General features: G+C 39.7%; 1 protein-coding gene across 1 annotated transcript in view; it reads right to left on the bottom strand.

Annotated features, from left to right (window-relative positions):
- Positions 1-17,400, bottom strand: part of AK9 (adenylate kinase 9) — a 124,232-nt gene that overhangs the window by 46,795 nt on the left and 60,037 nt on the right. Inside the window, exons 20-24 of the mRNA XM_088840638.1 lie at positions 7,990-8,066; positions 6,672-6,824; positions 3,851-3,940; positions 3,190-3,390; positions 2,711-2,838 (exon numbers count right to left, since the gene is read on the bottom strand). Coding sequence (XP_088696764.1) covers positions 2,711-2,838; positions 3,190-3,390; positions 3,851-3,940; positions 6,672-6,824; positions 7,990-8,066 — 649 coding nt within the window. The remainder of the gene's footprint in view (positions 1-2,710; positions 2,839-3,189; positions 3,391-3,850; positions 3,941-6,671; positions 6,825-7,989; positions 8,067-17,400) is intronic.

Here is a 17,400-nt window from a genome sequence, read left to right as displayed (position 1 = left end):
AGGTTTTAGAAAAGGCAGAGGAACCAGAGATCAAATTGCCAACATCTGCTGGATCATGGAGAAAGCAAGAGAGTTCTAGAAAAACATCTATTTCTGCTTCATTGACTATGCCAAAGCCTTTGACTGTGTGGATCACAATAAACTGTGGAAAATTCTGCAAGAGATGGGAATCCCAGACCACCTGACCTGCCTCTTGAGAAACCTGTATGCAGGTCAGGAAGTAACAGTCAGAACTGGTCATGGAACAACAGACTGGTTCCAAATAGGAAAAGGAGTACGTCAAGGCTGTATATTGTCACCTTGCTTATTTAACTTATATGCAGAGTACATCATGAGGAATGCTGGGCTGGAAGAAGCACAAGCTGGAATCAAGATTGCTGGGAGAAATATCAATAACCTCAGATATGCAGATGACACCACCCTTATGGCAGAAAGTGAAGAGGAACTAAAAAGCCTATTGATGAAAGTGAAAGACAGGAGTGAAAAGGTTGGCTTGAAGCTCAACATTCAGAAAACAAAGATCATGGCATCTGGTCCCATTACTTCATGGGAAATAGATGGAAAAACAGTGGAAACAGTGTCAGACTTTATTTTTTTGGGCTCCAAAATCACTGCAGATGCTGATTGCAGCCATGAAATCAGCTTACTCCTTGGAAGGAAAGTTATGACCAACCTTGATAGTATATTAAAAAGCAGAGACATTACTTTGCCAACAAAGGTCCGTCTATCAAGGCTATGGTTTTTCCTGTGTTCATGTATGGATGTGAGAGTTGGATTGTGAAGAAAGCTGATCGCCGAAGAACTGATGCTTTTGAACTGTGGTGTTGGAGAAGACTCTTGAGAGTCCCTTGTACTGCAAGGAGATCCAACCAGTCCATTCTAAAGGAGATCAATCCTGGGTGTTCATTGGAAGGACTGATGCTAAAGCTGAAACTGCAATACTTTGGCCACCTCATGCGACGAGTTGACTCACTGGAAAAGACTCTGATGCTAGGAAAAGTTGGGTGCGGGAGGAGAAGGGGACGACAGAGAATGAGATGGCTGGATGGCATCACCGACTCTGTGGACATGAGTTTGAGTGAACTCTGGGAGTTGGTGATGGACAGGGAGGCCTGGCGTGCTGTGATTCATTGGTTCGCAGAGAGTCGGACACGACTGAGCGACTGAACTGAACTGAACTGATGTGTGTAATAGTGATAAGGATTGGGGGGTTTTGGAGCAAGGGCTTCTGGGAAGATGGTACTCTAAAGACTCTCCTCATTTCCCTACCACCTCCTCAGTGTTTAACTGCTAGGGCAGGTGGTGGTTGGCCTCTGTGGACGTCTGAGGGCAGACAACCGTACAACACTCTTTACCACTATGGACTGGATGAATATCTGGAGACAAGCATCAGAGGGACCAGAGCATGAGATGGCAAGTCTTAGGAGGAATCTTCCCTGTAGAAATCTGTGGATTTCCTGGGGAATGTTAGCATCAGCAACTCCCACCCTTTGTGGTCTCTGTGGCCTGCAAGAGACTAAGAAGGAGCTGTATGGGTGGGAGGAGTCTTCCCTGACCCTGCATCTGGGCAAGTATGAGGAATTAGGGTAACTGGGCTTGTCTCAGGCCTCAGCAACGAATAGGTGGCCTATCTGTCACTATACTCCTGAATGCTGGGGAGAAAAATCAGTTTGCCCTTCATAAATTTTGAGAATGTTGTCACCTAAAGCACTCCAGCAAGAGTTCTGAACTCCACTGAGCCAAAAAATAAAATAAAAGAAAGAAAACAACCACCCTTCTCAGGAAGCCTAACACACACTGGAAGAAGGGATGAAAAATTAGGAAGAGTAAAAGTGAGGAAAAGACACTATATTATCAATGAAGACCATACTTAAAAATTTAAGTTTTGAAAATTACAAACAACTTGAGAACTGTCTACAGGTACAAGAAAGACAGCATGCTCTTGCAGACCAGAGCAGGTCACAGAAGAAGAATGGCAGCAGAAGGCTAACTGAAAAGAGAGAGTCTGAACATTATCGGGACAAAACCCACACCCTTTAACCACCCTGACTGAGAGTCTCAGCAGTTTCTTAGGATAAAGTATTGAAAGCTATTAGCAGAATCATACTGCATAATACTTTTTGTTTGACACATACATATTTGGATTTAAGTCAAGCAACAAGTTAATTACAAATGAGTGTTTATCTAACCTATTATTTTGCTTATTGGTAAAGATCAGAATTAAAAGAATCACTTCCTATTTTATTATTGATAGATGCCTTAACTAGGAGGCTATCACTTGAAAATAGTTATCAAAATTGTGGTGCCAAGGGAGTAGATTGGTGCCTAAAATGAGTTGTTTCTCTTTGAGAAAACCACTTGTTTTCATGCCAGCAGCCCCTCAAAGATGCCACTGTTATATTTTACATAAAACACCCACTTCTGTAAAATTTATAAAATATTTCTGTCTCTAATACATATAGATTTTTCCATGGGAAAAAAATTTAAAGTTTTCCCTTTCCTTTTTTCATGGGTGTAACATACTGTCTAAGTAGCTCTGGCATTTCAGAGGTCAAATGAAGCTGAGTGGAGGCAAAATGAGTTGAAAATGTTAACAAATCTGAAGATCCCTGCTTGTTTTCTTGAAGTCTAGAAATGCCAGTTACCACTCTGGATATATGCACTTTCAGTGATGTGACCACAGGCAGTGAGCAGGAGAAAAGCCTCCCACCTTTTCCTCTTCTTCTTCCTCTTCTTCCTCTTCTAGCTCCTCATCGACATCGGCTTCAGCCTGATAGTCTTCTGTTTCTTCATCATAATCTTCCACAGTTAACTCCCAACCAGCATGGTGAAAGGGTTCTTTCAAAAACAAACAAACAGTTGGGAAGTCATTTTTAGGATAAAAGCATATGAACATATTACAGTAGCAAGATTAAGAAAATTAACTATAGGGCTGGTCTCTTAGCTTACATGTGTAGGCAAACAGGCCCTTTACAAATTCTTTAGGTGACGAGTGGCCAGTTTGGCCAGTGCTGTGTGTCTCATGGCTATTCTGACGGGTGTTCTAGGACAGTTGTTAAATATTTTAAATATCATCCCTGGGTATACTGAATGTTTTACTTCATAAACCATAGGCTTTAAACTTTCACAGTATTTTTAATAATATGGCTTGCTCATGACAATAAATGTTATGATTACAGCACCCCTTACTTTCCATAATTTCAACGACTTTTTGAAGTAGTTCCTCTGGAGTTTTGCCAGCAATCTCCAAGTTTAAAATTTGAGTAAAGGAGTCACTGATAGCTGTTTCCACCTGTTTCCAGGCAGTATAGAAAGAGTTGACATTCTCTCTAATTGAATCCATTTCAGGAACATCAGGATAACCATCTTCTGGAAATTCAGGTAGTAGAACTTTTGAGTAAAGGTTAAAAGAAAGAAAAAAGAGCCTTCAAGCATTATATCTTTAGCTATATTGCCAAAATAATTTATAATACTTTTAAAACATTTGAAAGAAATAAACTTAGAGTTCTAAGCAATAATATGCGTTTATAAATTCATATTTAACTATGCTGTGTTCATTGTTTTGGCTGTAGATGAATTGTTACTTATAAATAAAATCCAAATTATTTAGATAATTAATATGAATTTCATATGGCAACTTTGTTAATAAAAGTAGAACATAAAATTTATTGAAAAACTGTTATAAGTTGGCTAGATACACTTTTAATATAATAAGTTAGATAAATATAACACACATCAACCAGCATATAACTGGCATAGAAAGAAATAAGTAGGAAATTGGTTTTATGCCTAAAATTGTAAGAGAATATAAAAAGCATTTCTATGCACTACTTTTATTTTATAATCTAACCTGTTTCATATAATTCTTTAGTTTCCAGGCCCTCTCTGGATTCTTTTGGAAATTCTGCTCCAACTGTAGCATCCTCAGGAGGTTCAGATACTTAAAAAAATATTTAATAGTTAGTGTTTGAGTTTTAAAAACATTATTCCTCTATGCAAATTTTGGCACAAAGAAAATTTCAAAAGTTTAAATTGCATATACTATGTCAAATTGATAATACAGTTCTCACTAGGTAAAGTACTGCTGCAGCTAAGTCACGTCAGTTGCGTCTGACTCTGTGCGGCCCCATAGAGGGCAGCCCACTAGCCTCCCCCGTCCCTGGGACTCTCCAGGCAAGAATACTGGAGTGAGTTGCCATTTCCTTCTCCAATGCATGAAAGTGAAAAGTGAAAGTGAAGTCGCTCAGTCATGTCCAACTCTCAGCGACCCCATGGACTGCGGCCTACCAGGCTCTCCCGTCCATGGGAGTTTCCAGCAAGAGAACTGGAGTGGGTCTCCAGTGCCTTCTCCAATTAGGTAAAGTACTGATTTCCCCTAAAACCGAGTTCCCCTGCTGAGTTTATGATTAATCTCTTTATTCAAAACGTTATTCCCTTTCTTGTCCCCTCTGACCTCATTTCTGTGCTAAGTGAACACTAATCAACCAGAATCAGATAATATCATTAATGTACATACTCAGGTTGTTTCTCCAGGGCAAGATGAGCTAAAAGATCCCTGGCTCATGAATCACCAGATACTCATAAAAAGATTCATAAACAGTAGGCATCCTGACCCCCAAAACAACAATTAAGAAATGTCAGAGGATGATGATTAACTGCAGATTCTTTGTTTTTCCCCTTTGTGCATGAGCTAAGTTGTTTCATTCATGTCTGACTCTTTGTAGCCCTATGGACTGCAGCCCACCAGGCTCCTCTGTCCATGGGAATATCCAGGCAAGAATACTGGAGTGGGTTGCCATGCCCTCCTCCAGGGGATCTTCCTGACCCAGGGACCGACCCATGTTTCTTACATCCCCTGCATTGGCAGGTAAGTCCTTTACTACTAGTGCCACCTGGGAAGCCCTCTTCTCCTTAAATGCCCCCAACTCAAAGACCAAATTGGAGTGGATCTCAGGCTTGTCTCCCACTCCCTTGTCTGGCATCCTATTACTAAGCCCTTACTTTGCTACAGACATCTGCAGTCAGAGTCAAGTTTTCTACACTGCAAACACACGAACCCACCGCTTGGTTCCAGGGAGGCATAAAAATACATAATAAAATAAGGCAGAAAATGAAGAATATTCTTAAATACACAAAAGGACGTTGACCAGAATAATAATTGATACATACACTTCTGATAACTGTTGTTAAATATCATTCAAACTTCTATTCACATGGCATCAGAATTGCCTAAGCATTCTTTTAATTTCTTGAGATACCCGTAAAGATATTCCAAAAGACCATAAAGTGGCTAAAGTCTCAGTTGTGGGTGTAGGTGTGGTGAAACTGAGGAGAAACTCAACTAATAGCTCTTTTGAAGATAGAGATCAACAACTGCTTTCCTGGATAATAAAAGACATGATTCACGTACAGATCTAGTGTAGATAGTTTCAGGGAAGGAAGGACTAATTATCTTTCTTCTCACCCCTTAGTCTTTCCTAAGTTTTGTGTGTCTCACACACACACACACACACACACACACACACATATAATCTATATATAGCCATTCTGTAATATTGTGGAAACTGTCCTGCAAGTTAGCTAAAATAATAGTTGGGTCCTCTTTCAATAGAATCTATAATGTTTAATACTCAAGAGAAGAGGGAGTAATTCAATACTAATTGTGCTTCGAGGCATTTATTAGCCCCGCTTCCACCATGGTGAAGTGCCTAATCTTGCTGCTTAAGTCCACTCTCCAGTCCTGAGAGTGACTTTCGTTGCCTTATAGACTCCTTCTTGCCCTGTCCCAACCCACCAAACTGGACATTTGAGGAGGGCTGGTTTCATGGGTATATAAGCTGTGTGGGTGTCCTGTATCTCTTGCCCAGAACGGCCCCATACTTTGTTTAATGCACTTTGGTTGTTATTTTGATCTTTGAACCAAGTTTTGTAAGCAAAATCCAAAGGGACTCCAGCAGGACAATAGGGCACGCCTGTGAGCAGAGATACATGCGATCTGTCTGCCATTCTTTGCCATCTCATTCCTATGAGCGTTCCTGATACCCCATCATGAGCACAGAATTCTAAGAGGACCCACAATGTGTGGGAATAAGTGTAACTTAGTTATTTGGGGATGGGAAGATGCTGACGAGCTTGACCATGGTTCCCCTTCAAATTAAAACTTGCTCCAGATGCAGAATGAAGGTAATGGTATTTAAAGAGACATGAATGACTGTGGAACCTCATCACATCCTTTCTTAGGTTTGCATTTAAAAGTGGCATTGGGCAACATAAAGATGAATGGTAAAATTCATGCTTAAGAACTTAAAATTTTAATTTTTCTTAGAATGACTTTAAACAGCAAACATAAAGTACTATGACAAGTTAAGAGAGACCATGGAAGGAAAGAAAGAGCTTTATATTGTTGTACTTTTAATGAGTCTTTTTTCCTGATTTTTTAACATTGTGCCCCCCATATTATATAGCAGACCCTAACAAGAGTGCCAGCATCCGGGCAGAGCACTCAGCTTTTCTACCATACTTTCAGCCACCTGCTGCTCTCTGGGGCCAACCTCTGCAATCTCAACCTGCTTCTGCTTTATACCACATCAACACACATACACACACACGCACACAAACATGCCAATAGGCAGCAGTGGAATTAAGGACACACTCTTTAATAAAAGTCTAACCTGATTCATGTTCTGTTTCTGGGACCTCAAAAATGTCAGACTCCTCAGGTAAGAACCCCCTGGTCTCCTCAGCAACCTCAGGGGTCTCAGACCCTTCGTGAAGTTCAGACTCCTCACCTTCAATATCCTCAAAAGGCTCGGCTACAGCTTCTTCTGCTTCTAGAAAAAAATGAGAAGAAATAAATTATTTAGATTAAGTCAGCAGATATTTAATTGGGAATAACCCCTGGAGCATGATGCTTAGTGAAATAGATACATACAGTCTCTATATATTATATCTATTAAAATGGAATATAAAATATATTCCCAAATATATGCCATAGCATACAGCAGTCCCAAATATTATAACAGTAAAAGACAGGAAACAGCCCAAATGTCCATTTAATAGGGAATGGCTATTCCTGCACTATCTGATACATAGCCACAAGCCACATATGGCTACTGAGCACTTGAAATGTGGCTAGTCCAAACTGAGATGTGCGGTGAGTATAAAATAAAATACACAGCGGATTTCAGAGACTTTGTGTGAAAAATGGAATATAAAAACATATCAATAATTTTTTATTGATTATATGCATTAATCAATGTTAATTAAACAACATAGTTTGCATTATGTTAAAAAATAATTTGGATATAGTATATTAAATAAAATATACAGTTGGTTTTCTGAATCTTCAGATTCTGTATCGGTGGATTCAACCAACCTCAAATTGAAAATATTAAAAAAAAAAATTTCAGAAAGTTCCAAAAAGCGAAACTTGAATTTGCTGCATGCTGGCAACTATTTACATAGCATTTACATTTTATTAGGTATTATAAGTTATCTAGAGATGATTTAAAGTATATGCCTATGTGTTTAGGTTATACACACATACTATGCCATTTTATATAAGGGACTTAAGAATTCACGAATTTTTGGTATCTGCAGGAGCCCTGGGACCAATTCTTGATGGATATTGAGGGATGATTGTAATTAATTTCATTTGTTTCTTTTTATTTTTTAAATGCCTACTAGAAACTTTAAAGGCATGTTGCACATGCTGGTCCTGCTGTATCCCTCTTACAAGGTGGATGAGTAGGTGTCTGTGTCAGGAATCCATTTGCTGTGAATTCATTACTGCTGTGACCCAAATTGGAACACAATGAGAAGGAGAGGGAGTCAAACAAATATTTCAGGAACCTGGGCATAAACCTGGACTCTAATGGGCAAACTGGGAAACATGGTCACTCTGTTTATAATTCTCTGTAAATACTGCAACTTTGCAGTCACAATACAAAATCAAATGACACATTATTAATCATATAATCTTGTGTTTGCCTTTTGCTTTTGCAGCCATAGCTTCTAATAACTTTCGATTTTCTTCTTCTATTCTTAATGCCTCCTCCTTGACTTTTCTGAAATGAAAAGGTCCAAAATGTAGTTATCTTTGGAAATTCAAATATCTTACAATATCATAGAATTTAAGGCTTATAATGGTAAAAATAAAGAGTAAATCATTAATAATAGTCAATATACTTTTTACTTTACCACATAAATATTTAATTTACTCATATTGAGGCTACTTAATTTTCAGAATTTTTTTTTGTGTTTTGGGGATTTTTTTGGTAAGAAAAGTTAAAATGTTGTATTTTTAAAAACTCTGGCTATTAATTAGAAAACCTGGAAAAATTAAAAAGGAATTGTCTAACTCTAAGCTGGGAGAATCTGTATCATTTTCCCTTTGATTAAATGAGAAATGTTCACAACATAGAGTTAAGTGAAAAAAAGTATAATATAAAACTATGTATAATACAAATTTATTTAAAATGTATAAATGAAGATTAAAATACTAGAATAAAATGAATCAAACCGTTAATAGTAATTATCTTTGGATGGTGGCATTCTGACAGTTTTTAAATTTTATTTCACATTTTTTGCACTTTAAATTTTTTTCTGTATGAATAAGTTGAAAATTTGCAAATTTTCTTTGTATTCAGAAAATTAATTTATTTTCTTTTCAACAAAGTAATGAAATTTAAAGAAGTTTGGGATAAGGAATCTGTTTTTCATTAGGGTTGAAGAACTAGGAATTTAGCCCTCAGGTACTGGCATACTATTACACAAAGAAACATGTATAAGAATGTTGACTGCATCTTTAAAAACAGTATCAAGCAGTCACCAACAGGGAACCAGTTAAGTGGAGTAGAGTCCATTCATATGAGTAGGCCACTCTGGACAGTCTTCTTCAGACTGTTCTGTAGGTGGGTCATTCTCTCATACTCAGGATTCTTTTGGTGTCCTTTCCCCCTTCCTTTGAAAATCTTTATATTCTCTTCAAATATATTACTACACCTCTCCTCCCAACAGTGTGCATCTTGTTTTATTTCTTTTTGGCTGTGCTGGGTCTATGTTGCTGCACCTGGCTCTTCTCTAGTTGCAGCAAGTAGGGGCTACACTCCAGTTGTGGTGCTTGAGCTTCACATTGAGTTGGCTTCTCTTGTTGCAAAGCATGGGCTTTAGGGTGTGTGGGCTTCGGTAGTTGCAGCTCACTGACTCTAGACTGTGGGTTCTATAGTTGTGGTACATGGGCTTGGTTGCCCTGAGACATGTGGAATCTTCCCAGACCAGGGATTGAACTGGTGTCCCCTGAACTGGCAGGCAGATTGGTAACCACTGGACTACAAATCCTGTTTCTTGTTAATAGGAAGTGTTGTCTCACTATATTCTAAACCCTGTGACCCTGTGATCCAGACTGAAGTCTTAGTGTAATCTGAGTTCTCTTGTTCATGGCCCAGACCTTTGAGACTACTGAGTATTGTTTCTGCATGCCTTCCCTACTCGGTAGTGTGTGAACTGGCAATTCTTCTACTTATCTAGTTAGGTAGGGCTCTTTTGTGATGCTTTCCTCATCCAAAACCTGGATACTATATGTTGCTGCTGCTAAGAATCTAAGATCTGACAAGGAGGAAGAAGAATTTTTCTTCCAGTTTCTAGCTACTTCCATATACTACTTGGGTAGATCAAAGACAAATGGTGATAAAAGAAATTATCTTGCCTTTGACCAGCACATTTGGAAACTGATGCTGGAAAACAGGTAGAATCAGCATGTCTGTAGATATTTGACCAAAATTGTAATTCTAAATCCTATAAATTTTATCTCTTTTCCAACCAAGTTGCATTGCATCTCTGACCAATTTTTTAAAAGTATTTAATTAATTAATTTATTTGGCTGCACCAAGTCTTAATGTGGCATGTGGGATCTAGTTACTCTACCAGGGATTGAGCTGACATCCTTCATATTGGGAGCTCAGAGTCTTAGCCACTGAACCACCAGAAGTCCTAAGAATAAGCATTTGATGTTGAACCTATCAGTTATAAATAACTAGTCTTGTTCTTGGGAGAAGGCAATGGGAACCCACTGCAGTATTCTTGCCTGGAGAATCCCAGGGACAGGGGAGCCTGGTGTGCTGCTGTCTATGGGGTTGCACAGAGTTGGACACGACTGACGTGACTTAGCAGCAGTCTTGTTCTTTACCTTAGAACTTAGTCAAGCTTTGAATTTCAGTCATATGACACAAGTGTATTTTCACTTTTTAGATTATTTCTTTGACCTGTGGATTCTAGTTAGTAAAATTAAGTCACAGATAAATAGAGTAGAAAAAATATACTTTCTCTATGTTCATTTTTAAAAATATATTTATTTATTTGACTGCACTGGGTCTTAGTTGCAACATTCAAACTCTTAGTTGAGGCATATGGGATCTAGTTCCCCAACCAAGGATTGAACCCAGGCCCCCTACACTGGGAGCTCAAAGTTTTAGCCTCTGGACCACCAGGACATTTTTTTTTTTACAGTGTCTTTTGAAAGTAAATATTTGGTTTAGAATGTCTGGTTTGGGACTGTGAAAATATCCGCAGCTATATACTTTAGAGATTCTGGCAATATTTGTGACATTACTATTTTTCTTGGAATTAGAATTGGATCTTGTTAGTAGGCCTGTTTTGACGTTAAAGACATTTTATAGGAGAGACAGGAAGATGGCGGAGGAATGGGACGAGGCGACCACTTTCTCCCCCACAAATTCAGCAAAAGAACATTTGAACACTGAGTAATCCCACAAAACAACTTCTGAATGCTGGCAGAGGACATCAGGCACCCAGAAAAGCAGCCCATTGTCTTCGAAAGGAGGTAGGAAATAGTATAAAAGATTAAAAGAGACACAAAAGACGGAGGGACAAAGATCCGTTCCGGGAAGGGAGGCTAAAAAAAAAGAGAGAAGTTTGCAAACACCTGGAAACACTCACTGGCGAGTCTGTGGTGAGCCTTGGAACCTCAGAGGGCAACATAACCAGGAGAAAAAAGAAATAAATAATTAAAACCCACAGACTACGTGCCCAGAGGTAACTCTCAGTGGAGAAGCGGGGCAACCGCCACACCCCCCACCAGCAAGCGGGGGCTGGGCAGGGAGGAACGGGTGGCATTGCTTAGAGAAAGGACCGGGCCTGAGTGCCCCGAGGGCAATCTGAGGACGCTAACCCAAGACAGCTAAGCAGACTGTGAGATAGTGACCCTGCTAAGCTTCTGCCTGCGATGAGGGAGACCCAGGTCCGATCCCTGTGTTGGGAAGATCCCCTGGAGAAGGAAATGGCAACCCACTCCAGTACTCTTGCCTGGAAAATTCCATGGATGGGGGAGCCTGGTAGGCTACAGTCCATGGGGTCGCAAAGTCATTCTCAACTGAGTGACTTCACTTTCACTTTCAAGACACCGCCAGACCCGCTCACAGAACAAAGGACTGAGCAGAGCGAGCTGACTGCGGTCGGCCCATCCCCCATCCCCAGCCGGTACAGGCAGGGAGGGCAGCCAGAATTGGAAGGGGCAGTCACAGTCCCAGAGAGGCTTCCGATACCAAGCTGCAAGTAGGCTTCGTTGCTAACCAAGACTTCTTGGGTTCAGGCTGGTGGATATCCGCCTGAGAAGGTGTGCTGGTTGTACACCCAGAAAACCGAGCGGCAGGGACCGGAGAGGCAATAAGTCTCAGCGAACGTGCTTGCCAAACACTGGGTCACCTGAGCTGCTTGGACCAGGGAAGGCACAAAATGCAGGCCCAACCAAGTCTGCGCCTGTGTGGAGTACCCAAGTACCTGAACCTGAGCCGCTCAGACCTGGGAAGTGCATGCAACCCAGCGCCCAACCAAGTCTGCGCCTGTCTGGAGTACCCAAGTACCTGAACCTGAGCCGCTCAGACCTGGGAAGTCATGCAACCCAGCGCCAGCCTTGGACAGTTCCCAGCAGAGCAACGTAGAGCCTGAGCAGCATATACAGGGAAAGCACACACGCCGTGAGCGGGGGCAATCCCAGTGTAGCCGAGCACTCCCCACAGACGCCAGGGATATTTGTTAGCAGCCTTCCTCCCTCCCCACAGCAGGACTGAACTGGTGAGCCTATAAAAGTGTCCACCACCGCCCCCTTGTGTCAGGACAGGAAGTAGACACTGAAGAGACAAGCAAACAGAGAGCTTAAACAGAAGGAACTGCCTTGGAAGTGACAGATGGAGAAGTCTTGAGTCTACTGCAAGAATAAGGCTGAAAACCAGAGGCAGAGGCTTAAGGCCAAATCCTGAGAACACCAGAGACCTCCTATTCCAGGAAACATTAATTGCTAGGAGCTCATCAAAGGCCTCCATACATACACCGAAACCAGGCACCACCCAAGGGTCAACAAGTTTCAGAGAAAGACATGCCATGCAAATTTGCCAGCAACACAGGAGAATAGACCTGAACTTTAATATACAAGTTGTCCAAAGTCACTCCAAACCCACTGACATCTCAAACTCATTACTGGACACTTCATTGCACTCCAGAGAGAAGAAATCCAGCTTCACCCACCAGAACACTGACACAAGCTTCCCTAACCAGGGAACCTTGACAATCCACCCGTCCAACCCCACACACAGCAAGGAAACTACATAATAAAGAGAGTTTCACAAACTGCCAGAAGACGGAAAGGCCACCCCAAGCACAGCAATATAAGCAAGATGAAGAGGCAGAGAAATACCCAGCAAGTAAAGGAACAGGATAAATGCCCACCAACACAAACAAAAGAGGAAGATATAGGGAATCTACCTGATAAAGAATTTCGCATTTTGATAGTGAAAATGATTCAAAATCTTGAAAGCAAAATGGAGTTATAGATAAATAACCTAGAGAAAAGGATTGAGAAGATGCAAGAAAGGTTTAATAAGGATTTACAGGAAATAAAAAAGAGTCAATATACAATGAATAATGCAATAGATGAGATCAGAGATACTCTGGAGGGAACAAACAGTAGAATAACGGAGGCAGAAGACAGGATAAGCGAGCTAGAAGATAGAATTGTAGAAATAAATGAAACAGAGAGGAAAAAAGAAAAACGAATTAAAAGAAATTAGGACAATATTAGAGACCTCTGGGACAATGTTAAACGTCCCAACATTCGAATCATAGGGGTCCCAGAAGAAGAAGACAAAAAGAAAGACCATGAGAGAATACTTGAGGAGATAATAGTTGAAAACTTCCCTAAAATGGGGAAGGAAATAATCACCCAAGTCCAAGAAACACAGAGAGTCCCTAACAGGATAAACCCAAGGCGAAATACTCCAAGGCATATATTAATCAAATTAACAAAGATCAAACACAAAGAACAAATATTAAAAGCAGCAAGGGAAAAGCAACAAATAACACACAAGGGGATTCCCATAAGGATAACAGCTGATCTTTCAACAGAAACTCTTCAGGCCAGGAGGGAATGGCAAGACATACTTAAAGTGATGAAAGAAAATAACCTACAGCCCAGATTACTATACCCAGCAAGGATCTCATTCAAATATGAAGGAGAAATCAAAAGCTTTACAGACAAGCAAAAGCTGAAAGAATTCAGTATCACCAAACCAGCTCTCCAACAAATACTAAAGGATATTCTCTAGACAGGAAACACAGAAAGGGTGTATAAACTCAAACCCAAAGCAATAAAGAAAATGGCAACGGGATCATACTTATCCATAATCACCTTAAACGTAAATGGGCTGAATGCCCCCAACCAAAAGACAAAGGCTGGCTGAATGGATACAAAAACAAGACCCCCATATATGTTGTTTACAAGAGACCCACCTCTAAACGAGGGACACATACAGACTGAAAGTGAAGGGCTGGAAAAAGATATTCCATGTAAATAGAGACCAAAAGAAAGCAGGAGTAGCAATACTCATATCAGATAAAATAGACTTTAAAACAAAGGCTGTGAAAAGAGACAAAGAAGGAAACTACATAATGATCAAAGGATCAATCCAAGAAGAAGATATAACAATCATATATGCACCCAACATAGGAGCACCGCAATATGTAAGACAATTACTAACAAGTATGAAAGGGGAAATTAACAACAACGCAATAATAGTGGGAGACTTTAATACCCCACTCACATCTATGGATGGATCAACTAAACAGAAAATTAACAAGGAAACACAAATTGTAAATGATACAATAGACCAGTTAGACCTCATAGATCTCTATAGGACATTTCACCCTAAAACAATGAATTTCACCTTTTTCTCAAGTGCACACGGAACCTTTTCCAGGATAGATCACATCTTGGGTCATAAATGTAGCCTTGGTAAATTAAAAAAGAAATCATTCCTAGCATCTTTTCTGACCACAATGCAGTAAGATGAATCTCAATTATGGGAGAAAAACTATTAAAAATGCCAACATATGGAGGCTGAACAACACGCTGCTGAATAACGAACAAATCATAGAAGAAATCAAAAGAGAAATCAAAATATGCATAGAAATGAATGAAAATGAAAACACAACAACCCAAAACATCTGGGACACTGTAAAAGCAGTGCTAAGGGGAAGGTTCATAGCAATACAGGCACACCTCAAGAAACAAGAAAAAAGTCAACTAAATAACCTAACTCTACATCTAAAGAAACTAGAAAAGGAAGAAATGAACCCCAGGGTAAGTAGAAGGAAAGAAATCTTAAAAATTAGGGCAGAAACAAATGCAAAAGAAACAAAAGAGACCATAGCAAAAATCAACAAAGCCAAAAGCTGGTTCTTTGAGAGGGTAAATAAAATTGACAAACCACTAGCCAGACTCATCAAGAAACAAAGGAAGAAGAACCAAATCAATAAAATTAGAAATGAAAATGGAGAGATCACAACCGACAACACAGAAATACAAAGGATTATTAGAGAATACTATCAGCAATTATATGGCAATAAAGTGGACAACTTGGAAGAAATGGACAAATTCTTAGAAAAGTACAACTTTCCAAAACTGAACCAGGAAGAAATAGAAAATCTGAATAGACCCATCACAAGCACAGAAATAGAAGCTGTAATCAGAAATCTTCCAGCAAACAAAAGCCCAGGTCCAGATGGCTTCACAGCTGAATTCTACCAAAAATTTAGAGAAGAGCTAACACCTAATCTACTCAAACTCTTCCAGAAAATTGCTGAGGAAGGGAAACTTCCAAACTCATTCTATGAGGCCACCATCATCCTAATCCCAAAACCTAGTAAATATCCCACAAAAAAAGAAAACTACAGGCCAATATCACTGATGAACATAGATGCAAAAATCCTTAACATAATTCTAGCAATCAGAATCCAACAACACATTAAGAAGATCATACACCAAGTGGGCTTTATCCCAGGAATGCAAGGATTCTTCAATATCCGCAAATCAATCAACGTAATACACCACATTGCTACTGCTGCTAAGTCACTTCAGTCGTGTCCGACTCTGTGTGACCCCACAGACGGAAGCCCACCAGGCTCCCCCGTCCCTGGGATTCTCCAGGCAAGAACACTGGAGTGGGTTGCCATTTCCTTCCCCAATGTGTGAAAGTGAAAAGTGAAAGTGAAGTCGCTCAGTCATGTCTGACTCGTAGCGACCCCATGGACTGCAGCCTACCAGGCTCCTCTGTCCATGGGATTTTCTAGGCAAGAATACTGGAGTGGCTTGCCATTGCCTTCTACACCACATTAACAAACTGAAAAATAAAAATCATATGATTATCTCAATAGATGCAGAAAAAGCCTTTGACAAAATTCAACATCCATTTATGATAAAAAACCCTCCAGAAGGTGGGAATAGAAGGGACATACCTCAACATAATAAAAGCTATAAATGACAAACCCACAGCAAACTTTATCCTCAATGGTGAAAAACTGAAAGCATTTCCCCTAAAGTCAGGAACAAGACAAGGGTGCCCACTCTCATCACTACTATTCAACACAGTTCTGGAAGTTTTGGCCACAGCAATCAGAGCAGAAAAAGACATAAAAGGAATCCAAATCGGAAAAGAAGAAGTAAAATTTTCACTGTTCGCTGATGACATGATTCTCTACACAGAAGATCCTAAAGACTCTACCAGAAAACTACTAGAGCTAATCAATGAATACAGTAAAGTTGCAGGATATAAAATCAACACACAGAAATCCCTTGCATTCCTATACACTAATAATGAGAAAATAGAAAGAGAAATTAAGGAAACTATTCCATTCACTGTTGCAATGAAAAGAATAAAATACTTAGGAATATATCTACCTAAAGAAACAAAAGACCTGTACATAGAAAACTATAAAACACTGGTGAAAGTAATCAAAGAGGACACTAATAGATGGAGAAATATACCGTGTTCATGGATATGAAGAATAAATATTGTGAAAATGAGTATACTACCCAAAGTAATTTATACATTCAATGCAATCCCTATCAAGCTACCAACAATATTTTTCACAGAGCTAAAACAAATAATCTTGCAATTTGTATGAAAATACAAAAAACCTCGAATAGCCAAAGCAATCTTGAGGAAGAAGAATGGAACTGGGGGAATCAACCTGCCAGACTTCAGGCTCTACTACAAAGCCACAGTCATCAAGACAGTATGGTACCGGCATAAAGACAGAAATATAGATCAGTGGAACAAAATACAAAGCCCAGAGATAAACCCACGCACCTATGGACACCTTATCTTTGACAAAGGAGGCAAGAATATAAAATGGAGAAAAGACAGTCTCTTTAACAAGTGGTGCTGGGAAAACTGGTCAGCCACTTGTAAAAGAATGAAGCTAGAACACTTCCTAACACCATACACAAAAATAAACTCAAAATAGATTAAAGATCTAAATGTAAGACCAGAAACTATATAACTCCTAGAGAACATAGGCAAAACACTCTCCGACATAAATCACAGCAGGATCCTCCATGACCCACCTCCCAGAATATTGGAAATAAAAGCAAAAATAAACAAACGGGACATAATTAAAATTAAAACCTTCTGCACAGCAAAGGAAACTATAAGCAAGGTGAAAAGACAGCCTTCAGAATGGGAGAAAATAATAGCAAATGAAACAACTGACAAAGAATTAATCTCAAAAATATACAAGCAGCTCCTGCAGCTCAATTCCAGAAAAATAAACGACCCAATCAAAAAATGGGGCAAAGAACTAAACACACATTTCTCCAGAGAAGACATACAGATGACTAACAAGCACGTGAAAAAATGCTCAACATCCCTCATAATCAGAGAAATGCAAATCAAAACTACAATGAGATACCATTTCACACCAGTCAGAATGGCTGCTATCCAAAAGTCTACATGCAATAAATGCTGGAGAGGGTGTGGAGAGAAGGGAACCCTCTTACACTGTTGGTGGGAATACAAACTAGTACAGCCACTATGGAGAACAGTGTGGAGA

This window comes from Moschus berezovskii, chromosome 10, assembly GCF_049115385.1.
Source record: "Moschus berezovskii isolate FMDL1 chromosome 10, NW_MosBer_1.0, whole genome shotgun sequence".
NCBI classification, from domain to species: domain Eukaryota; kingdom Metazoa; phylum Chordata; class Mammalia; order Artiodactyla; family Moschidae; genus Moschus; species Moschus berezovskii.
Note: the sequence above shows the minus strand (reverse complement) of the source record. Positions and strands in the feature narration are given on the sequence as shown.